Source organism: Siphateles boraxobius, unplaced genomic scaffold (assembly GCF_051911475.1).
Source record: "Siphateles boraxobius isolate OS27281-9 unplaced genomic scaffold, OSU_SipBor_1 6, whole genome shotgun sequence".
Taxonomy (NCBI): Eukaryota; Metazoa; Chordata; class Actinopteri; order Cypriniformes; family Leuciscidae; genus Siphateles; species Siphateles boraxobius.
Genome location: NW_027509186.1, coordinates 19,628,271 through 19,653,929, shown reverse-complemented (window position 1 = coordinate 19,653,929; position 25,659 = coordinate 19,628,271). Strand labels below are relative to the sequence as shown.

The window sequence follows — 25,659 nt, the reverse complement described above, 5'->3', positions numbered from 1 at the left end:
ATAAAACATGACAAGATTAAATATCCTGTACAAGCTTCTCTGCTCAGCAATTTGTCTGGGCTCTGTGCTCTCCTCGAAAAGAACCTACTGAATTTAAATCCACACCAAATGGATGGGCGTGTGCACTTCTATTGCAATGTGAAATTGATCTGTTACCAGTTGCTACAAGGAAAGTTCTATGAGCTGCTTAAAGCAAATGTATGTGTCCGACAACTCATACTCAGAGAGATAGGTGGCGAGATAGACAAACGGATGGACAGATAGACAGAGATAGATAGGCAGAGAGACCGATCGATGCAGTGACAGAATAGATAGATAGATAGATATTCTACAATGGGTTTAGAAATACATTAGTATTTTTAAAAAAAAGTTTTATTCACTGACGAATGCCGTACTACAATGGATGGATTTCTGGATGGTTGGTGAATGGCCACTGAATTCCAACAAGACTGAAGTCAGTATATCAAATATTAACAAGACTGATGTCAGTATATCAAATATTGGTGGAAGATCCGATTAGAGTCTCTGGATTAGAGTAAAGGATTGTCTCCTGAGGCGTTGGAGGAACTGCGTCAAACTACGGATCATCTGCCACGGACATTGGCAGTTATATGGCGTCTTGGTGGTAAAACCTCTCAGGGATTAAGGAGAAAGAGAAATCTCTTCTGGACACCCCCAATTTCGTTTTCTGGTCTCTTTGGCACCTCCGTTGAGACGGTGGACGAGAGATTAAGGTGATGGCTAGTGTGAATAAGTAGAGTTTAAGCTCCACTAGTCCTTAGGGGTTGAGTTGAAATGTGAGGAAGTCTTTTCTTTTCATGATTTGCATCCCTTTGTGATGAAAACGAGAGCTAATTTCTTCCCCTGAGAAGTAGTGGTAGATCAAAGGTTGTAGTCTACTTTGAGCAGCTACTCCCTGAAAGGCTGTGTCAAGTTTTTGACATAGCTAAGGATGTGCGATGCTAGAGCACTTGGGTATCTTTACCTGCCCTGTGGGGAGGAAGGTTTTTCAAAAAGGCCGTGACTTTAATAGTTAGTCTAGTAAGGCAGGCACTCCCTTAGCATGGCGGAGTGGGTATTTGTTCCCCATAGCATCATCTCCAGACGCCGCTTCGAAGTTCCACTGCGTAAGGGAACATCTCAGGTTACGACTGTAACCTTGGTTCCATGAGAAGGGGAACGAAATGTGGCATCTCGTTGCCATGCATCGGGTTAGCCTGTACTTCTTCTTTGTCCCACGGCCATGGGTCATTTTGACCCGAAACTCATTTAAAAAAATTAAAAACATTCAGTGTCCATCGAAGTGGTCCAAGACCTAAGGACTTTTGTCACACTTGAACCACAAATACACAAAAATATTGACTGGATTCGAGGAGTTTGTGTTGTTGTAATAAAAAAGTAACAAATCCTTGCCTCGTGGTATAGGAATGAATGTAATCAGGGAGTGCTACAGTACACAAAAACCCTAAAAAATGCTCAAAATTAAACCAAAGAATGCTAAAACTTCACCAAAAATTAATTTATAATGTCTACATGTGTATTCTGAATGCAAACTGAAGAGATGCACTTAAAAACTGACTTTAGGACCCAGTCGACTCATTTGCTCCATATAGAGCTATAAGGCTATTTGCTAGAGTCATTATTATTTTTTTCCTACAAGAGATTGGCAGACACACCCAAATTGACCCAATGTGAGATATTTTGAGCTGATTTGAGCTGGTTATTGCATGAATTGGAGAGTTAATTTGAATTTAAGTGGGAAGAATGTGCTTAAATTATATTATTATTTGATAGAATCTAGAAATTTAAAGGTACATAAAATAAAATATAATTTTAGGGCTTTGGGTCTTTTTGACCCGCTAGGGAAGGATTTGATACAGAATGCGGGGGAAGGATGAATGTTAATAATCCTTTATCTGACTGAGTTCTTATGTGCTCTAAATCTCTCATAAATATTTTTATAATTCAATAATCTTCAGTTTTTACAAAATATTAGTTGTTTTCGTGCCTTTTGCAAGACATTGCACCATGTCTTTTCATCTTTAAAAAGATCTTTCCTCCTCCCCATATTGCATGACAGCTGCAGTGATTTGCTTAATAATGTGGAAAAACCTCTTTAAGTAGGTTTTCCATTTACCTAAGAAGACCTGGCAAACTAATTAACAAACCTGTCTGAGATTAATAACAAACAAACACTTTCTTTAAAAAACTAAAATCTGAATGTTTACTGAAATCCTACTGATATGTCACTTGCATAATAATTTGGGTAATAGATTAATGACAGATAGATATAGAGATGGATAGATAGATTTATAATTTATAATTATAAATTTGGTTTATACTGGTTAATTTGGTTAAAACTGGTTAATATTGTTAATATTATGGTAAGCTGCACGCGAAGCCAAGGGTTAATCAGTCTTACCTTTCCGTTTCAAATTAGACAAATCTCTACGTTTTTATGTAAATGTTATGAAAAGATGAACAGAACAACTGGCTACAGGTTAGTAACCACACACGATGAGGCTGACGCACAGCAGAGTCTCTCTCTCTCTCTCTCTCTCTCTCTCTCTCTCTCTCTCTCTCTCTCTCTCTCTCTCTCTCTCTCTCTCTCTCTCTCTCTCTCTCCCGCCGGACAAACTTTTGCACTGTAAAATGTGACAGGTTTTCACCTGTATTGACGCAAAATCACTCTCTGGCAATACGATTGATTTTGAATTGCCCGTGAGACTCTTTGCTCGTTCATTCACACAATAACGCGCTCTATTTTTTTCTTACTAAAGGAAGCTGTCAAGACAGATATCGTGATTTTTTTTCCAGCTCAGTGTTTGGATACAATTTAATTGGATTTATGTGGGCATGTACGACTGGCACGAAGCCACAATGAGATCGGTTCACTCTGCTGCTCTGGGCTTTTTTACATTGGATTTATGTTTGATATGGATATCGTTCACTTTATCGATAACAACAATCAAAGGTAAGAAATTATAAAAGACACAGCTGGGTCATCTTAAATAAAATAAAATAAAGTTATTTGTTGGTGTCCTCAGTTAAATATCATTATCATATTATTCGTTTCACTGTAAATTGAATGTGTAGCCTCCCGTATTTATGTTAGCCTAAGCCTATATTTATACAAATTGTAAATTGTGCGGTACCAAATTTTGTTGAACACTGAAATCCAAAATTTTAAAAATGTATATTTCTGCTGTTGGGATTTGATAAGTTTATGTTAGGCTACATACATTTTAGTTTTAAGGGATGATGAATAGTCTTGAGAGAGATACTATTTACAGTATTGCTGCTGTAGCCTAAACTGGACATGTATGGTTATGGTGTTTAAAGAACAGGGGTGTAAAACTATTCTGCATGACAAGAGACACGTCAAGGGCTTAGGTTGGGACTTAATTGCATCAAGTGAATACAATTATAAATACCAAATTAATTAGAATAAAATCAGATTTGTAGCCTATATGAATAGTCATTATCAGTCACTAATATGAAATACCTATCACAGCCCAGTATCACAGCCCAGTATATCTATATCACTATTCTTGGCAATGTTGCTATAAATTAGGCCAGTGTTCGCGTTTTGCTCTTGAGGAACAGGCAGTAATCCAACTACAGTCTTTGAAATAAAAGGGATTTTATTGTAATTATAGTGTATTTATAGTGTAGTAATTATAGTGTAGTTGTATTATAGTGGAAAAGGTTCTTTGGATCATTCAAATGTTCTTTAATAATATAAATAATAATAATAATATAAATAATAATAATAATAATAATAGTAAAGTGGTTCTTTTAAGAACGGTTCACTGAAAAGGTACTTTGTGAAACCACTAATGGTTCTTCTATGGCATCACTGTGAAAACCCCCTTTTTGAGCCTTTATTTTTAAGAGTGTAGGCTATTCTGTGTGACATGGGAAGATGGGATTCCCTCAAAATGTTGGTTAATAAACTTCCAACCGAACCAAAACCAAATAGGCTACATTTGATAGAGATTTATACAATTCATAAAATTACAATTCAAGTAGTATTGATTGTTAGGCTCGTAGTCAAGTCACCTTTATTTATATAATGCTTTATACAGATTGTTTCATTGCAGATGGAAACTTCATCAAATATTCAAATTGATAATATTACTGAATATTAAGGTTGTTATAAACCTCAACCAAATAACTGACCTAAACTCTATTAGGTGACGCATATGGCGAGAGAGAAAAAACCTTGGAAGAAACCAGGCTCAGTTCTCCTCGGGCCAAATGAATGAACATGGTGTGATTCACTGTGTAATTTCAGGCTCCATCAAAAGTCAGATTGTATATATCGTTTAAAACATTTTGTCCATCTCCTTCTGCTCGTAGATCAGAAGCTGACATTAGGCATTACAGTACAAGATCCTAGAAGGGACAGCAAGCTGTTTTATTTTCCCTGTGATTTCACAGATGGCACAAAGTCTTGTCTAAAACTCGAACGCTGAGTTCTTATTGAAGACATTCCAAGACAGTTACTAAACAAAGAGTTTACAAGACACTTTACAGAGGTCATGGAAAATTTACCCTGACTAAATTCATCAAATTCTCTCAAATGTATTTTTGCCTACATGATTAAGTATTATATGTTTAAGAAATCTATATTATAATGTATCTGTTTATGATTTGATATCTCTCTCTTCTCCTCCTCTCTATTTTACACCTGTAATTACAGCTGTATCACATTCAAAAGAAGATTTGCATTTCAGATTTGCACTCATATGAATATTCCAACCTAATGTTCTTGTCTCTGAAGCATGTGAGTCTATTATATAACACTCAAAAGAAAATGTATTTATTTTTGACAATCTGCACAGTTTGTCCCTTTTCTCAAGGCATTTGGAAAGCAGATTAGATTAGCATTGTCTGATTAACCCTCTGGTTCTGCACCCAAACAAAATCTTACTGAGATCTCTTTTCTTTTCTTTATTTTTTGAGATATTAAGGTCAAGTTTCCAACACAATTTGTTTAGATTTATGGCTTTGATTTTATCACAGTTTTAGAGTAAAATGTGTTTTTGAAAATACTTATTTCATATAAAAAATGTTGTGCAGTTTCCATAACAATAAATGTAAAATTCTATTACATTTTTTAAGTTCACTTTTTAAAACTTTTTAGTAATAATCTGCCAATAATCTGTCATCTTTAAAAAGAGACCAAACTTAGACCTGTGCTCCAAAGCATTACAGTAAATATTTAGGAAAGTTTACGTTGAAAATTTCATTTTCAGGTCTATGTTCAAAAACTGAATAAATGTATTATAACTACTACAATAAAATTAATTTAGTCCCATACAATTTTGTATATAGTAAATTTATTTCTTTAAAATAAATAAATAAAAACAGTAATTTTGACCACCACGCGAACAGGGTTAAACGAAGGTTTGGATCACAGGAAAATTGCTACAGAGTGCTTATCATTCATGTTTTTTACTAAAGCCTTACAAGACTCAATATCCTCAATAAACTATAATGTCATTATAGTTCAGTATTGACATATAAAAGTTGTTGTAATAATCACATGCAAACCTATGCCCAAGGTCTTGGAAGAAAAACAAGAAAGACAGTTTTATAGCTGCATTTATACCACCCGACTGGATCTTTATATGTGAGCGACATTATTAAATTGCATTTTGCCTTAACATTTGAAAGCAGAAGATTAGCATAAGCATGAAGTGTTTGAAGTGATTTCTTACTTGTATATTGTCCCAGCAGCAGGGCTGGAGCGCAGGCCTTCAGAAGACTGTCAGCTGGGTCACTTTCCATGTGGCAATATGAGCGTTTGTCTGCCACAGGTTTTGCACTGCAATGGACAAAACGACTGTCCCAATGGAGCTGACGAAGATAATTGTGGTAAGAGCTTTTTACAAATACAGACATCTCACATATAGCTTATATATATATTGGGTCAGAGTATCTCCGAAACGGCAAGGCTTGTGGGTTTCTTGCGGTCAGCAGTAGTGAACCAAAAATGATCCGAAGAGGGACAAACCATAAACTGCCGACAGGATGTTGGGCTCCCAAAGCTCATCGATGCACAAGGACAACGAAGGCTATATCTTCTGATCCGAGCTTTGTATTTGCTCCCCCTGGCATCTATTTAAAAAAAAAAAAAGTCTCTTTTCATCTACTGTATATGCCGATGATACCCAGCTTTACTTTCCCTTGGAACGCAATAATAAATATTCTCTTCAGTCACTTTTAGATTGCCTGTATGAACTTAAGTCATGGCTTTCAAGCTATTTTTACACCTAAATGAAAACAAATCTGAGTTTATTATGTTTGGCCCCAAGGAAAACTGTGTTTTTGATTTTGATCTTGGCTTCCTCACCCCCTACACAGTGTGCAAGGAATCTGGGCTTTCTATTTGACTCCAGTTTAAAGTTTGACAAACAGATCTCAGCTGTTGTCAAGTCATGCTTTTACCAACTTCGGCTTCTCAGTAAAGTTAAGCCCTTTTCATCAAGGAGCAATTTTGAAACAGCCCTTCATGCTTTTGTAACATCTAGGCTTGATTACTGTAATTTGCTTTACTGTGGCATTTCTCAGGCTTCCATCTCTCGAAGGCAGTTGGATAAAAACGTAGCAGTTAGACTGCTTTAAGGGAAGTGAAATATGACCACATAACACCAATTTTAATATCCCTGCACTGGCTTCCTGTCAAGTATAGGATTGAGTTTAGAATTGTATTATTTTTTACAAAGCCCTCAATAATTTGGCACCTCAATATTTAACTGATCTCTTGATTCCATACACTCTTTCTAGAAACCTGAGATCTTGTGACCTTGTGTCTTCTCACAGTTCCTAGAGTAAAACATAAAAAAACGTGGTGATCGCGCTTTCGCAACTGTTGGACCAAAGCTATGAAATAGCCTTCCTCCCTTTATTAGGCATGCCCCATCTGTCTGTATTTTTAGTTTGTTACTATAGTTTGTTATCCTGGGTTTCTCTTTTATAATATTGATTGATTATTACTTATTTAGGCTTGTTTGGTATATACAGTAGCCTATGTATATTATTTTTATTTCTTGTGCTTCTTTGTAAAGCACTTTGTTCAACTTTGGTTGTGTTTTAAGTTTGGTTTACACTGTGACAACATGCCCCAGTAGTGGGACAAAAGGTCAGCGTGTTTTTAAGTCTGTATTTTTATGTTATCCTGGATCATAATGATGGAAATGATCAGTTGCATGTTTTGTAGCCAAGAAGAAGTCTGTGTCTTTTCCCAAGATAAACATGGTCCTGAACAAAAGTGTAAAAATAGTGACAACTAGCCCCTATAGACTGATCTACAGTATATATATATATAGTAAAATGTATACAATATCTTATCATTGTTTTATCAATTATGAACTTATGCCTGTCTGTATGTGTTTTGTGTGAATGTGTTTGTGTGCTCGTCTCATGTTGACGTCTATCTCATCGCTGTCCATCTCTCTGAAGGGGATAACAGTGGCTGGGCAGACCTCTTCGACCAGACATTTAAAAGGGTTTATCCACAAGAGCTTTCTACAGAGTGCCGTAAATATACACCAAATACCTAACCCTTAACCTCTTGAGCTTGCTGTTTTGCAAAAACACAATTTAGACAGTCCAGTTCTAGACAGTGCTCCTTGTATTAGTACAAACTTCGCCTAAACTAGGCCTATGCCAAATATATCAAGTGCAATTTTGAATGTCACTTTCAATAGAAGTTCAGTATCCACATTTTTCCTAACGATGCTGCATTTTAGATTATGGAAGGCACTTCCGGTTTGTAGAAGTTCCACTCAAAAAGACTGAAACAAATCATTTAAAATCATAAGGTTGCACTACAAATAATCATTATCCGTCAGTTGGACTGAATGAGCTATAAAATGTACTTTTATGAATTTAGGAGAATAACATAACACTTAATATGTTATTGTGATATGGTATAACATAGCAAGAGGTCTTTCAGTCGCTGGATTCTTTTCCTCATGATTTTTTGTTTTTCCTTTGTGTTCCAATGTAACAGTATGAAAAAAAGACTACATAGCATATACTGCACATTTGTGGTCTACAATCTCGAAATAATTTATGATATAGCTATCCCATGAATAATTCACTGGAACGCACAAAGAATCTTTCGTTAGAAAATTTGTCTGAGTTGATACAGTGCTGACGCCACGTGACTGTGACGTATGCCATCAAAGTATCGCGAGAGCGATTCGAGAGTAGCCGGAGAACTCAGCCAGCGCAGCTTCTTCTTCTTTTTATTCTTTTTTTATTTTATTATTGATTACTTTCAATAAATTAAAATAAGAAAATATTATTATTCATTTTTTAAGAATTACAACTATCAGGGGGTACAATGAGTAAACCAAATAAACAAACATAAAAAGACATACACAGAAACAGTGACAAACTTAAATGTTAAACAAGAATGTGAAAATGTTTACAGATTGAAACGCATTTGGCAGCTTTTTTTATTTTTCAAACCGAATATTGTGTTTAGGTATTGTTGAATTTCTGCTTTCAAAAATTAAAAACAAAGGCTCGTTTCCTCCAAATTTACATTTATGAATACTAAATTTAGCTAACAGAAGAAGCAGATTAAGAAAGTAATATTTCTTATGATAAGATTTGCCATAAGAGAAAAAAACAAATAACCAGTTAACCAGAATAAACCAGTTGAAATCTGAAATCACCTCGTAAAATATGTAGGCTACAAATTGTACAAAATAGGCCTACACATACCATACTCATCTTCGCACCAATAAAATGTGCAACCCTTAATGTTTTTACAACCAAATTATATGTATATAATTAATTAAAGTACAGTGCAATTTTTTCCTCGACATCTCGCGAACTCGGGGCACATAAAGCATTCCCGAACATAATGCATGATGGGATAGTGGGTTTAGTGTGCATTAATAGTCCAGTCATTTTATGAAAAAATGTTGAACAAATTGCAGCAGAAGCAAACTCAACTGATTTTGTATCCTCAATATGTCCTAAAAAAAGCCCAGAAGAATCCCATTAGGGGAAAGTTTGGAAAAAGACCCAAATATAGACTATTAATACATTATTTTTCTCACATGAACAAGGTAAAAATTTTAACCTTTAGATATCGCCATGAAAATTACTGAGTTGATTACTTGCATCAAGACAAACAAAAAATGTATTTCAAGTTTTTTTTAAATTGTTTGTCAACATGGACAAATGGTGAAAACGGCCTTTATTAATTATTATTGTAGAGATGGAGTTTGGGGCTGGGTCCGTGGGACTGTTTCTGGGGGATGAGTCTGAGGGAAGAACAGGAGACATGGATAAGGACTCGGAGAATGCAGAAGACAAAAGGTAGGTAAAATAAAAAGTGTCTGGATCAAAAAATCAAATTACGTACACAATGCACTCAATGCCCAAACCCCAACTCTGCAATAACAATTAATAAAGGCTGGTTTCTAAAGTACTTTGTCCTGCCTCTATGTATTAATGTTCATGGGTAGCCTAAATGTGTTCCATTCAGACCTTAACAGTAAGTCTTTTACTGTTATATGTCAACAAGATTCAACAAGACATTTTCACCTGCTATACTCAATGTTTAGATTTGTTGTGGTATTAATGCAAATTAGACATATGTAATAAGATTATGCACCGCTTGTCCCTGTTAACAAACAATTTAAAAAAAACTTGTAATACATTTTTTTGTTTGTCTTGATGTAAGTAATCAAATCAGTTATTTTCATGTTGATTTCTAAAGGTTAAAATATGAAGTAGGCTAATCAAGCTTTTGGGGTAACGTTAGCTTCATTGTCCGTTGTAGTGATTTGTTTATGCTTAACTTTTAAATTTACTTGTAATGTTCGATGGTTAAAGGGTGAGTAGAATAATGTCATACTGTAGTCTACTCAGTTTTTGAAAATGCTTATTATTGCATTCATACAGCTAACCTTTTGCTAATTGTTACGTTTAACGAAAGTATACTTCCATAATTCGTGAAAAGCATCATGGGGCATAGGAAAAAGGTGGATAAGGTCAACTCATATTTAAACTTTGAAATATATTTGATATATAACCTAATTTCAAATTAATTTTAATATACTTTCAACAATGTAAACCAGTGTTCACTTTTAACTATATTTTGGTTGTCACTGCACTTATTGCCAAAACTGTTGAATTTGAATGAGTGTATGTTTGTGTGTAACGTTATATCTCTTTCCTGTCCTGCCTTGCAGAAGTGGAGCAGTATCCTGATCGTTGCCAGTGCATTAACAATGAGATTCACTGTGTGCATGTCAGCTTGAGATCCGTTCCGCAGGTGTCAGCGAATGTTACCTTCCTGTACGCAGCTTTCCATTGCAAATTTGTGTAGTCAAAATGTACTTTTTTTTAACTTTTTTTTTTAAATACGCACAACCGGCCCAACGTCATAGAATGAACTTGAACTAGAAAAAAGTTCCCGAATGTGCCGGTAGTGCGCATAGACTGTAAAAAAAGATGGACGACGCTCCTTCGTTCTCTTCCATTGGCGAGAAGTGAAGCCGCCATTGTCCCGATATCGCGCTGACATCTTGGGTCTTGAGTCTGCGCAGTTGCGATTTCGGGACCAGACATACGCAGTAGTGAGCAGGAAGTAAAGCCGCGAAATCAACGTCCCGCTCTGGTCCCGCCCTCACTCTGGCTGAATTAATCGTAAGCATATAATCTATAATTAATTATAGAAATTTAGATATTAAATTTAAAGCACCAATCTCCTCAGTCCTCCAAAGATCCCGAAAAAAAGTGCGTTGTTGCTTCAGTGACTACTTTGCTCAGAGAACCTGTCAATCACAGCTGTCAATCATGTACGCCACAGCTCCGTTTTTATAGCATCAAATAACTAACTAAAAACAAACTTATTTTAAAAACAAACACTTGAAATTACATCAGCGTGATGAAAACTACAGTAAATGACAGAAACTATCTTTGGAAAAAAGATATGTGAAGTGTAATTTAATTGTTTAGTTGGTCTCACGTCCCATTGAATAACATGGGGAGGCGGGGTTTATGAGCTATACTAGGACCAGTCACAGGGGGGCGATCGAGACACTTTGGCTTCACTTTTCAGGGCTTGTGCGGCACGCTTGGTAGTGCGTATAACTCTATCTTTGGGCTTCTCCCTTGACTATATGCCTCCATGTCGCCCCGATTGCCTCATAGACAGTAAAAGATTGTCTGTGAGCTTCTCCTCCCGTCTATACGGTAATTTCTCTATTGTGCTAAAGAGAGTCACGTGGTAATCGTTAGCCTATTTTTACAAAAACGGCTTCTACGGGACCATAACGTAAGATACAAAGTAATGGAGCCTTTTATACATTGTCATGTTTCTTTAGAAATAAATAATGGACAAATGAAGTCTTTGGACGCCTCAGATGTAAACTTATTTGCTGTCAAAGTGATGCCAAAATGAATGGGAGTCAATGAAATGCTAACAGCAGGTGATGGTCTGCTACAACGGCGGCCCCCAGGGAGGCTTCAGTTTCCGGCTGATGAATTACCCCTTTGACTTGACTGAAGAGTTCGAATAACCCCAGAGTGCAGTCTAGACGATTGGGGCGGGGCGACACGTGTCGCTCCGCTCACACCCGATTTTATTGGTTTATAAAACAGCAATCTTATTGCTGTAGACTTGAGGCATGAGCATGCACATTCCTTTATGTATGAGTTTATGAATTATCTACTACGCTGTTTGGCCATAGCCTACTACAGAAATATTAAGTGATTACCATTGCGATTTCAGTAACGATTAATTGGATAATGTTTTGATGAATTTACCCAAGTTTGATTGAGTTAATGTCTTCTATAGTTAACTTAAAAGTCTATAAAAGTCATATAACCATTCCAATGACTCCGAAGCTGTTGAGTTAAGCTAAAAAAAACTGCACAGTTACCCTTTAAGCAATACATGTTCATATCACTTCTCTGCTGGGTATTTTATTTTATTATATTATAATTGCACAGATAACAGCAGTGATTTTTTTTTTGCTTTTGTGCAACATATGAATAACAGTTTATTTGTTTTTAGATGTTTTTTTTTTTTAGATATTTCTATTTTCCGGGAGTCCCGCGATTCCGCGGATGGTTTTATTCTCCCGCAACCAGCACACACACGAGTACCTTACCGCCCGCGCCCGCACTCGGCCATCAAATCTAGTCCCGCCGCACTCTGTTGCCTTTGGTCCCGCGGGAGTGCAGGTCTCTACATCCATCGACTGAACAGCATTTTCTCGACATGTTTCCGTGTTGTTGTTGCTCAGCGATGATGTTGTCTGGGTTTGGGCAGAAGGAGGGTGGACGGTGGGCTGAGCTCGGGGTGGAGACTGAAGGCGGTGACTGAGTAGTTCAGACATCACATTTTTACGAAAGTCACAACGGCACATGAAAAGGCACAGCTACTTTATGCAGGCTGTGTGCATTTGTCTGTGGATTAGTTACATAGCCCCTAGACCTCTGTTATCATGAAAATATCAGGAAATTTCATTTTTGACAATATGAGACCTTTAAGTGGCCTACTTTGTTGTCAGAAAGAACAGGAATAGTGGAGGACATTCCTGCCTATTTCTTGGGCAATTCCTTGAAATTTTATTTTTAGCCAAAATGTATTTAATATATATTTAATTTTGAATAAAATGTAGCTTCCCATTCGTTGACAACCATATAAACATTCACCGCATTATATAGATAATCAGCTTGCTGACAAATCTGGCATTCTGATAGCATGTGAAGGCAGCTAAAAAAAACATAACCCAATAATAAGGTGAGGTGAGTTATACAAAATTTCAACTTGAAAATCACTATATAGGGCTAGTAGAAATCATAAACAGTCTGTTTTCATAAAAGAGCTCGCAGGGGCTCAAAGGATCTTTACCAGTGGTACTCCCTCACAAAACTAAACAACCTTTAACCAACGTGACAAAAAATAAAAAAAGTGGGACACAGGGAAAAATCAGTTTAAAAGTAGCCAAATTCCGCGAGAAAACGTGGACTTGGCAACCCCACGGCCGGCTGTTTAGAAATAAACAACCAATCAGAAATCTTGCCCACTGAAGCGTGTTGCGTCAAAGAAACTTTCGCGGACCCTATTTCGTTTCACGACACTGACATGTTCAAGTGGTATTCACTGCAGAGTTAAATGACGACCAGCTCCTCCTCTCTGAATGTCTAATGGGGTGGAGGGAGGGATAGAGTTGTGGGTAGGGTTAGGGTTTGGTTGGATATTCTAGCTCCTCCCATCAGGCCCAAATTACATTCGCTCCTCCTTGCTGGATCTCTAGCGAGGAGGAGCTACACATAAGCTCCACTCTACAGTGAGCAGCTTCTCGTCACATTGACACATGGCAATAACGGGAAATGCGTTATTTGAATGAAAAATAGATTGTTTTATTCTTACAAACTTTTAGTCTGAAAAGTATATTCAGTCAAACATGCAAACATGCAAACATGACACAGCTTAAAAATTTGAAGAGTGGAAAGACCTTTAGTGTGCAAAATACATTGGATTAAACAAAAGACAGTATCAGTAAGCTATAAACACATTTTCTTTATCATTTATTTTCTTCAGCATACACAAATGAAACACTACTGAGTGTTTAATTAGCTGTTTGTGTTGCTTTTGGATAGATCATTGAAGAGCAACGAGATTCGCATGTTACCCGATAAAGCCTTCATCAAGTACATACAACTACAGAGGCTGTAAGTATGAATAAGCTTCATTTCCTCTGATCCATACAAGCTACTTATAATTTCTGTCACATGCATAGTGATTGATTTCATAAGACCTGCTGAAGACAACTTTGGTATGCATTGACTAAGGAGATGCTTTGCTTAAGCCGCAAATCAACACAGAGGCTTGTATAATGGAGCTGTCAACCTGTACAGCCAATGCCTTTTTATGTGGTACAAAAACTATTGGTTCCTGCATGAAATTGATTAACGTTTATGATCAGCTTTCTGTTGAATCCACAGAAGCTTTTATGATGAGGCCATGGTCACCTTCGTTTAAATTGAGCTTGCTGCTGCAATTGTTAATCTCAGTATTGGCAGGTTTCTGTATAGCATGCCATTAAAGCTGGGATTTTATGTGTCGCTCAATGGTGATTAATGCTTTCTAGTAGTACACACTGACAGGTGTGAGGATAGTGGCCACAATCACTTACAGTACTGTAGATATTTATTGTCAAAAGACATCAGCATTACACCAATAGAGAGTAATGTTTTTCCTTTTTACAAATAATTTTCATAAAATATTTTTTGTAAAGAAGTCATGATTAAGATTTTGTCATCTGAACACTACACCGTTCATAAGTCTGGGGAATATAAGATTTTTTTAAAATGTTGTTGAAAGTCTCTGCTCACAAGGCTGCATTTATTTGATCAAAAACACAGTAAAATCAGTAATATAGTGAAATATTATAACAATTTAAAATATTTTAAAATGTAATTTATTCCTGTGATGGAAAAGTTGAATTTTCAGTGTCCATTACTCCTTCAGAAATCATCATATTATTCACATTTATGCTGATTATCAATGTTGAAAACAATTGCTGATTTTTGTTTGTGGAAACTGTGTTAATTTCTAAACGTTCAAAAGAACAGCATTTATACATTAACAATGTGTTGTGTCTCAGAAACGGCACTGTTACCATTAGAGCTGTGTGTAGCTACACTTCAATGTTTAGGTTCTGTTCTATGTGGATTTTTCTTCTTTGTAAATTATACATTATACATTCCATGATTAATTAACAATGGCCCATTCCCTAATTCATAATTCAAAGGTAATAACATAATAACATCGTAGGTGACCCAAAAATTACTATATTTTCTGTAAAGAGCCAGCAGATACTGTCAGCTTGAAAACACAACGTACTTGTGCAGTTACAATGTGATGACGCTCACGTCACAGACACAGAATGTGGAAGCTGCATAAAACTCATTTTAGCGCCTCCAATTTTTAGATATTTATTCATTCTTAGATTAATTTTTTTAGTTGGGGACAATTAGTTTTGGATACAGTACTGATGGCAAAGGATGGCATGACTATGAATGTTAGTTGTTGAAGTATTCTGTGATATGTGGGAGGTGGAATACATTTGCGGAGATTTATTAAAGATAAATAAAGAATAGGATAGAGGCATGCTGAAATTGTGGTCAAGGTACAGGCGTTGGTCAGAAACACAGTGAGGCAGTCTATTCTCATGTAAATGCAAATCAGCAATCCAAAAACCAGTCAAAATTGCTTATCTATGATATTTTAGTCTATAGGGGACGAGTCCCTCCTTCAACAAACATGATTTATATATATATATATATATAATCAGTTTGGTTAACCTGTTAAACACAACCAGCAGTTGACCAAATTGCTGATTGTTTTTTTCTTCTTCCTCAGGTTTCTCCAGGATAATTGCATTCTCACTGTTTCCATTCACGCTTTTAGTGGACTATATAAGCTGCAAAAACTGTAAGTGTTTTTTTTGTGTGTTTTTAAATGTAATTTTTTCCCCCCACATTAAACAGGGGAATAGTCAAGTCACCCTTATTTTTTTAATAACACTGAGATTGTTTCAAAGCATCTTCACAATAATAAACTGGAAAGTATTAATGATGAAACACAATCAGATTCTGCTGTAAAGCAGCTGTATAGTCATTCTGTTATTATTCAGCTTAATTCAGATTTAAAGTTCCTCAATTATGAAAGTTCAATTCAGTGAATATCCCGAAACTATTTTTTTTTGTCTTTGTTAAAACTTCCCTCATTCTGAGTAAAGCTCAACATAATTTCTTGTTCTTTGTGTTGCAGATCTTTGAGCCAGAATTGCATCTCCTTGCTTTCTCCTGGAGTCTTCAGTGATCTTCATAAACTCAAGTGGTTGTGAGTACAAACATAAACAAGCTGTAAAGGTTGTTGTTTTATATATATATATATATATATATATATATATATATATATATATATATATATACACAGTATATATATGCTTATATATATATGCTATATAATACTTAAATTAAACTGCCAACATCCAAAGTCCTGATGATTTAGTTGTTTACATAAGTCATATAGACATTATATCTAAAATGTTTTGCAACAGCAGTAGATGCCTGTTCTTAACTTCAATTTTTGTGCATAAGTACACAATACATAATGAATATTTTGACCGAGAATAAAATCTGTATTAATACAACTAAATGAACTTTTTTGTAGTAGTATGTTAGATAAAAAATTCATAGCATGTTATTACAATTTAGGGTTGTTAATATTAGGTCTCTTAAGCTCAACAATGCTGTATTTTTGATCAAAACATTGGCAGTGCAGTTACAATAAAAACAGTAATATTGTGAAATATTATTATATTTTAAATTGTTTTTACTGTACCTTTTGATCAATTTAATGCATCCTTGCTGAAGTATATTAATTTCCTTTAAAAAAATAAATTTAAAAAATCTTACTGACCCCAAACTTTTAAATGGTATTGTATCGGCACTGAATCTACGAGTTATTCATTTATTAAATGAATAAGTCCATTAGTTTGGCTGATGGTTTAGGAACATTTTTGCAAGTTTTTAAATGTTATTTTATCTTCAGGATTTTGGATGACAATCCCATAACAACAATTACAGCCAACACATTTACTGGTCTGAGTTCCCTCTTCTTCTTGTAAGTCTTCATCCTTCATCGTTCATGAAGTGCTTTTCATTTCCTTCTTTTGTTTAAATAAACCCCATTATTTGTGTGTGAAGCGCTGTTCTTCAGAATCAATGCATTTTACTGTATATTTTCACCCATGTTGCTTTAGTCACAAAAAATATTATTCTGAAAAATATATTTGCATTTGAAATGATTTAAGTCTGTGCACTTTAGTTTTAAATGTTTATATGAGGTTGTGATGTTGTGGCTCACCTCATCTAAACATCTGTACAGGTCAATGGTAAATACCTCTCTAGAACAGCTCCCCCCCGCCAAGCTCTGCACCCATATGCCCGTACTCAGCTGGCTGTAAGTATCCACTTCTCTTTTACTTACTATAGCTATAGCTGTCATGGCTCAGCCTACAGGATTTTGAATTCAGTTCAGTTAGGAAGATGCTGTTAGCGAGGCAAATCATGTTTGAAACAGAGCTGGGAGACAACTCAACCAGACAACTCAACCAGAGGTCACATTTTTTAAATATTTTTTTCTGAAGAAAGACAAACATAAATAGTAATGAAAGTCAAAATATCAAATGCCATGGATAAATATTTTGTTTATTGAGTAATCCACTATTTTGTAGAGGGGGTCAAAGTGAAAAATTTCACCAGAGAAATTAGCTTTAGAAAGATGGCAGCATCATTATTCTATTTTTACAAATAGATAGGTAGGTCTATTAGTAAAATAAGTTGTCTTTAGCAATCCTTGTTGCATTATACCAATGGAGATAGTTCAAAAATAGGGAGAAGCACTTTTTATGGGCTTTGTCCCCTACGCTGGCATGCCTGTAACTCAGAGTACAATTAAGAAATCGTAATATTCAGTGGTATATTTTTTGTTATTTATATAGCTCATTTTATACAAATTGGAAATTGAAAGTGCTTTGAAAGAAATCAAGTTTAAAATAATTTACAAGTTAATTTACCATGGGTAAAAATGAAGAACTGAATAGAGTGCTACAGGGATGACGGAAAAACTCGGAAAACTAATTCGCCCATGTTTCCCTCAAGATTTCCCTATGGGGTTTTATAATGGGGTTTTTCAATTTATGAGTAAAATAAGATCTGTGGTAAACATAACGTGACAATACTTGAACAATACTTGAACGTTTTGCTCTACAACTTAACCTGCACACACTCACACCCCAAACGTTCTTATGTAGAGACATACGTTTATTTAAATTCAACATAACAGTTTCAAGATTTGCGGATAGTGTACATTTGTAGCATTTCTTCTTGCAGCATTAGTTTTTTTGGCTCTTTTAAGATCCAGGACAGGTTTGAATGCTACCTGGGGCTCATCCTTCTTGCTCTCATCTATGTGTAGTACAAGAACAGTATGTACTCTGTTGCTAATGCAGTGTTATTCTCTGCTTGGCCATGGTGTCCGTCTTTGACTGCCAAGAGCAACAGGATGAGGCTGGATTTCACTGATATGCCGACGTCTTTCTAGGTGTAACCAAATAGTCTTAGGCCTTCAGCTGTCATGCTACCTTTTAATATTGTGTATATATGTCACATGTACATGTCAACATGCCTGTATTATATTTACTGAAATTTTGTATATCCAGCATTTTTATTTGCATTATTAATTCTTACTCATCAATTTATGACATGCTCTCTTAAAGGGATTTTGAGGGGAATCGTATTACGACGTTGGGCTTGTCAACTTTACTCGCTTGTGAACATCTTGCTGTGCTGTAAGTATTATTAAATACGGTGTTCATTATTCAGCTGAAGAGAAGTGAACAGCAACACTTTAGTCATTAAATTTCATTAGAATGACATTTAGATGTCTAGTTACGATTACAACATAGTTTAAATATTCTATTGTGTATTCTTTTGAAAATGTAATACAATATCTTTCTGTACGAATTATATTATCAGCATATCAATTTGAATATTTTCAGTTTTATCTCAAAACTTTGGAGCCCACTGTATGTAATTCTGAAGTACTAAGTCATAGAGTATGCTCTTGGAGGTCAGTTTCTCTATTTTAAGCTAAAGCTGATAAAAAGTTAAGCTGACAAGTTCCAAATCAGGGCCCTTTCAGTGAGGTTTTTGATCTTTAGTTTTCTCATCATTGGTGCTTTTTAGGTCACTGAGGTCCAATCTCATCAAGAGTTTGCCGGAGAAAACCTTCCAATCCCTGCGCATGATGGGAGACCTGTGAGTGACAATGAAACATTGTTGTGAATGAGTGTGTGCATGGAAATAAGGAAAAAGAGAAGGCACTCGTGATTTATCAATTATTTTATCGTTTGACATGCCCTCGTCGCTTTTGCAGGGATCTGTCCAGTAACTTGATAAAGGAACTGCCAATCAGTATTTTCACGGATTTACCCTCATTGCAAAATCTGTGAGTAATAGCAGTTGGATGAATACATTTGATTCTAAATGTATATGAGAATATGGTGCAGATTTTTATAAAGTATATATGTACTTACTATTGGCCTGCTGTGTTTTCTCATCTGTAGGAATCTGTCCCAAAACCCACTGGACCACATCCACCCAGGCCAATTTAACCACCTAATTCAGCTCCAGTCTCTGTAAGTAACAGCGTGATCTAAGGTTTTCATGAGATTTTTTTTAACAATATATGCTATTAAATTTGATATGCTGTGGTAACCACACAACAAAGGTTGTTCTCGGAGTCGAGTTAGTGTTAGTGTGGGCTTGTTTCGGGCTCAAGCGCATATTGACAATTAAACAAGAAAACAAACATTAGACCAGGCTATGTGCCAGATTGTAGTATTCACTGAGGCTTAGAGCTTCCAGGTGACCGGACAATGGTCAGCGGAATAACCAAAGACTCTTGAACACTAAAACGTCAATATTCTGTTTCTGCAGTGGCCTGGAGGGAGTGGAGATCCCAAATATCCAGACAATCATGTTCCGGACCATGGATAATCTCTCCTACATGTGAGTATCTCATTCTGCTTTGAATTTTTTTGAATCAGACCTGCAAAAAGGTTTACAAATTAAAACCTTGTAGGGTAGTGTGGGGGCATCGCAGAATTAAATTTTTTTTTGTTGAGATTTTAAAATGTAAACAAGGCATTCTGGTGCATACTGACAAGAAAATAAAGGGAAAAGACAGCATTTGCTTCAAGTAAATAAAAATAAAAAACAGCACACATTTATGACACCACTTAACTTGACTTTTTGGCACACCAGCCACAACTTGCTACATCAATACAAATCTTGCATCTTGTAATTATCTGGTCTTGGGGTGGGCGATATGACAAAAATATCATATCACGATTTTTGTCAGGAAAATCACGATTCACCATTTTATCACAATTCTTTTTCATGTTGGTTTTACTATTTTGCAAGTGACTGAGCATTACAGCCAAACTAATGTCCCTATTTTAAAAACAAAGCCTTACAAGGTAACACAAAAATAAAGATCTTTGTCATTTTCTTTGTTATTAAAAGATAAGAACAAAGATACTCATTACATATGCACAACATATAATACACAAATGAAATAAACAGGGCTTTATTTTTTTCGGCTACAGTAGGTGTATTTAACAGAAGCATTTAAGAAAGAAATTAAATAAACAAATTAAAAATAAAACACTACATAGACTTCAGTATAAATTATACATTGATACGTATTAAAGTTCTCAGAGGAGTGAGTTATTTTCTCTTTGTTTTTTGTTGTTTTATTAACATTAATGGGATAGTTCCCCCAAAAACGAAAATTGTCATTTACTCGGTTTTAAACCCAAATAAGCTTCTTTCTTCAGTTGAAAATAAAAGTTATTGTGAAGAATGTGGCTAACCAAACAGTTGTCCCCAGTGACTTCCATAGTATTTATTTTCACATTCTTCAAAATATCTTATTTTGTGTTCAGCACAAGAAAATAAATGAATACAGGTTTGGAATAACATTAGAGTGAGTAATTAAGGACATAATTTTCATTTTTGGGTGAACTATCCCTTTAAGGACAACTATCTGCTCAAGACAACACGGGCACACCGACACGGACACCGGCACAGGCACGGACACTGACATGTAAACATAATAAAATCCGGCACCAGCACGGACACCGGCACACCAACATGGGCACACGGGCACGGACATCGGCACAGGCACGCACACCGACTTGGAAACATGGAAACCCGGCACGGACCGGGGCACCAGCATGGACACTGTCATCGGCACCGGCATGCACACCGACATGGAATCATGGAAATGACATTGAAACCCGGCACGGGCACCGTCACGGACACACCAGCATGGACAGGATGGACAGCATGGACAGAGACATGGGCTGTGCCAGTGTCCATGGGCACGGACAATGGCACCAGGATGGACACAGACACTGGCACCGGCACAGACATCGGTACCAGCATGACACAAGCACGGACACTGACACAGACACTGGCACGGACACACTGGCACAGACACTGGCACTGACACACCGGCATGGACACGGGCACAGACACCGGGACTGACAGTGGCACAAGCACACACATGGAGACATGGAAACATGGAAACGACATGGAAAACCAGCACGGACACAGGCATGGATATGGACACTTGCACCGGCACATACATTGGCACTAGCATGGACATGGACACCGGCAAGGACACACCGGCACCAGCACGGGCACCGCCACGGACACCTATGCCGGCACGGACACCGGAACCCACACAACAAAAAACTTGAATTTTTACACATGTTTTATATACTGCATACAGTGGCGGGGGTTGGGGTTGGGTTCGGTGTGGTGGTGTGTGGCCTCCGTGGCCATCCGCTACGCCACTGACTGTATATCATAATAATAGCTGGTCACCTTTAAAAGCGTGTAAATTACTATCAACATAAAAAATATAAACACAAATTTTTACATTTAAATGTTTAATTTATAATAATATAATATACAAGTTAATACTACTACCAGCTGTATGAAAAAGGTTAATTATTTTTTACAATTCCGTTAGGTGCCACTAGAATCACAGAAATTACACACATCAATGTGAATTCACATAACATGAATATTAACATTTTAAAATATAATTTTTTTCTCAGATATTTCAAGAAGTTCCAGTACTGCTCTTACACCCCACATGTCCGGAAGTGTAAACCAAACTCAGACGGTCTCTCATCTTTTGAGGATCTGCTTGCTAACGTGGTCCTTCGTGTGTCGGTGTGGGTCATGGCTTTTATCACCTGCTTTGGGAACCTCTTTGTTATCGGGATGCGGACTGTCCTTCGGGCTGAGAACAACCTGCATGCCCTTTGCATCAAGGTTTTGTGCTGTGAGTACTTGACGTATACATTTTACCATTGCCCACATACACATTATACTGAACACTAAATATGCTTTATGATACATTCTGAGTCAAAAGCATGTATCCTTAAAAGGCCAAGTCTTTTAAGATACCAGCATTAATGACACCAGAGGGCACAAACATCTGTTTTCAGGGCTTATTTGTACTATAATTGGCTGACTGTTATGAAACCAATGTGACGCAAGCAGAAGCAGCTGGCACTCCAAGAAGAAACAGTTTTCTAGGACACCAAGCTCTCAAATTATAAGTCTTCCTGCACCCATAATGTCTTCTCAATTACATCAAGGCATATTACATATCGCAAGCTATCTCTTAATTTTTCTATTTATCTTAAAAATGATGTGGGTTTCGTCTTACTGAAGAACTCGGTCCAACTATGCCTTCCGCATTCAGAAAGGGATGTGTGAGAGCAGTTGACAATATTATTTCGTTCTGGAAAAGCACTGCCTGAGATGTTTAAAAACCCTTTTCTCCAGGTCCTCTTGCTGATTGTCTCCTTTAACCAAAGTGTCCCACCTTTGACAATCTCCCGCCTGACATTCAGCTTGAAAGGCTGTTGTGATCGGATGGGAAATCTATAAACCTGTAACAATTCCATTCACACAGGATTCGCTCTCTATTACAATCACCTTCAGTAATCAATTCTAACTCTGGAGTTCCTGGGCTGGTGCCATTAATCAATGCACCCATTTTTGACATGGGAAAGGCTTCTATTTTAGCCTGCAATGTTATTACCATGTGCTTCGGTCACGCACCTTTGCTATGCCTCATTAAAATTGATTTCTGGCCTGCTGGGGTTGTGATTTATCTTTTAAAAATAACATTTTATATGTGGAGGAAAATGCTCCAACATTCTGGCACAAGACCAAATTGTAAATCTGGGCTTTTAGGAAGCTACTTGTTCATTAATGAGTTCTGCTTCTGGTATCCGGTGAGTAATAGCTAAAGCTATTTACCACAATGCTTCATTTATCCCTAGGTGCAGATTGCCTGATGGGGGTCTATCTGTTTTTTGTGGGGGTCTTTGATGTGAAGTTCCGTGGCGAGTACAACAAGAACGCTAAGCTGTGGATGGAGAGCCTGGAGTGTCGTACTATTGGCTTCCTGGCTATGCTGTCCTCCGAGGTTTCCGTCATGCTGCTCACTTACTTGACCATAGAGAAATTCCTAGTCATCGTTTTCCCTTTCAGCCACCTGCGACCAAGCAAGTGCCAAACATTTGGCGTCTTGACCTCTATATGGCTGCTGGGTATCTCTATAGCTGCAGTGCCTCTGCTTAATGAGGACATGTTTGGGAATTATTACGGACACAATGGAGTGTGTTTCCCTCTTCACTCTGAACGTCTGGAAAAGCCCATTGCAAAGGGATATTCCACTGGAATTTTTCTTGGTGAGTTCTGGCAATGGTGAAAAATAGATTAAAGTAGTCATAGCTTTCCTTGGTCCTTTGAAATTAAACGAGTTACTCTAATCCAGCACACATAGATAATTTATTGAAAATAAGCAACAAAAATGTCTCTTTCCCTTTCTGGTCACATTAACATGACCGCCCACATTTATTGGACAGGTTTAGTGGATTTTTTGTTGTTGTTAATAATAGCCTATACCATTCAAAAGTTTGGGGTCTGTAAGATTGTTGATATATCATGTAAAATTTTATTTGGGCTATTTTTGATCCAGGAAACCTTGACTGACAAATGTGGACAAAAATAAAATGATAAAAATTGTGTAATATGGCCTCTTTAAAACAGAGAAATGTCTCAACCTCAATAGTCTGAAGAATATGTCTTGTTTTTTGTGCCACATTATGTTAACTGCTGCTGTTGATGGCACTCGTTTATTAATGAAACCAACCATAGTGAATTGATGAACGCTATTTTCCAGCGAGCGCATTGAATTGTATTCTCTTAAATGGGGAGGATGCAGACCTGTAACAGGCAGTTAGAAGACCCTGATGCGTCCAGAAGGGGGAGGCTGAACAGTATGAGCCAGATGACACGAATATAAGAGCCGGTTATTAAATAATTTGCTATAGTTATTGTTGTTCAGCAATCGTGCTACGTTGCAACATTTATTACTTATGGACGATTGCTCCAGGTCTGCAAGCCTCCCTTTTCTTGTATGCTCAGCTTTAAGAAACCTTTTAGTCACAGTAGAGATGGCCTTAACCTGTTTTCATTATGCTTTGTGCTGTTTTTCAATCAGAGTTTTATGTTTATACTTGTAGGACTTAACCTGGTGGCCTTCCTCATCATTGTCGTTTCCTACTCCAGCATGTTTTACTCCATCTACAAAACAGGCATCGATGCCACAGAGCTGCGTGGACGGCTGCACAGGGATGTGGCTATGGCACATCGCTTTTTCTTCATCGTGTTCTCTGACGCCCTCTGCTGGATTCCCATATTCCTGGTCAAAATCCTCTCCCTGCTGGAAGTTAACATACCAGGTTAGCTGGTCCTTAAGAAATTAAATGTTGAAAAAATGTGCGTAGGCTACATATAGAAGAGGTATACAAGCAAAAATGCATTCACAAATATTAATATGAGTAATATATAAGTGCCACTCAGATTTTACTCCAACTACACAAAAGACTTACTAAACAAACATAGCCTATAATGCACTCCATATTTTACTAAAGGAAAAAACTCTTATCTTTCATGTCTCTCAGGAACAATCACATCATGGATGGTGGTCTTCATCCTTCCCATCAACAGTGCCTTGAATCCCATCCTGTACACGCTGACCACCAGTTTCTTCAGAGAGCAGGTGGAACTTTTATGGTGCCATAGACAGCCAAGACTCAAACAGGACCGCAAGAGCTTCACCAGCTCTGTTATTTACATGGACCCCTCGAGGTCTTCTTACTACCACCCACAGACATCTATCTTAGTCATAGATGGCAGTTATAGATGAAGATATTCTATATTATGGACATTGCATTTTTCTGTAGTGTTTCTACAGTTTTCAGAGAGCAGGAGACGATGGCCTGGTAGAGCCTCTTTGCTGATGATCTTAATCACAGAATCATGGACTGACTGTAATCAGATGCCATATTAAAGACCTACATTAGATCAAATATCTACATGTTATGGTTGGACAAGAATGATAAAACAAAGTGCAAGATAGCCTGACACTACACTCGCAGTAGCCTACATCATAAAAAGTTATAACCTTGCTAGTCAATAGGTTTTAAGACCATTCACTGATATTGTTTCTAATTTGACAGAGGGTTGGTTGTTTTTTAAACTGTGCAACAGCCAACAGTGGGCATGCAGGCTATTTGTATTTTACACATGTATATGATGTATACATTGTTGTTTCCTTTTTTTGTGTGTATTTGTGTAAAAAAATAAATAAAGAAAAATCCTGTTTCACTTGCAATAGTAATGGAGCTACCTACATCTTACTTCCATTCAATCATGACATTCATCATAGCAGTTTAATATTAGCCATATACTGTATTTATCAGTCATCATCAGTGATGTGAATCAGCCAAGTCAGTCAACCTGGGGATCATCTTGGCCACGCCCCCGTAATCTGTTTGAATGGGGAAAGAACGAAATCTCTGCTTTAGTTAATGTAACATCACATATTTAAAATCAGGAATTAATTACTACAACTATTGTGTTCTTATTTACTTC

The 25,659-nt window shown here is 36.8% G+C and overlaps 1 protein-coding gene across 1 annotated transcript; it reads left to right on the top strand.

Annotated features, from left to right (window-relative positions):
* Nucleotides 1–2,754: 2,754 nt before the first annotated feature.
* rxfp2b (relaxin family peptide receptor 2b) lies at nt 2,755–25,396 on the top strand. The gene is made up of 18 exons (XM_077208164.1): nt 2,755–2,974; nt 5,746–5,883; nt 7,471–7,548; nt 10,227–10,332; nt 13,651–13,722; nt 15,416–15,487; nt 15,827–15,898; nt 16,613–16,684; nt 16,949–17,023; nt 18,342–18,413; nt 18,811–18,882; nt 19,001–19,072; nt 19,191–19,262; nt 19,564–19,635; nt 21,756–21,985; nt 22,998–23,408; nt 24,246–24,464; nt 24,687–25,396. Exons 1-18 carry the CDS (start codon nt 2,857–2,859, stop codon nt 24,929–24,931), a joined length of 2,268 nt encoding a protein of 755 aa, XP_077064279.1. The 5' UTR covers nt 2,755–2,856; the 3' UTR covers nt 24,932–25,396.
* Nucleotides 25,397–25,659: the final 263 nt, after the last annotated feature.

What these genes read in the sequence shown, in the direction of transcription:
- rxfp2b (XM_077208164.1), top strand. Translation starts at nt 2,857, where the DNA reads ATGTACGACTGGCACGAAGCCACAATGAGATCGGTTCACTCTGCTGCT. An exon ending in AGCTGACGAAGATAATTGTG is followed by an intron (nt 5,884 to 7,470) that starts GTAAGAGCTTTT and finishes ATCTCTCTGAAG; the next exon opens with GGGATAACAGTGGCTGGGCA. An exon ending in CTTCATAAACTCAAGTGGTT is followed by an intron (nt 15,899 to 16,612) that starts GTGAGTACAAAC and finishes TTTTATCTTCAG; the next exon opens with GATTTTGGATGACAATCCCA.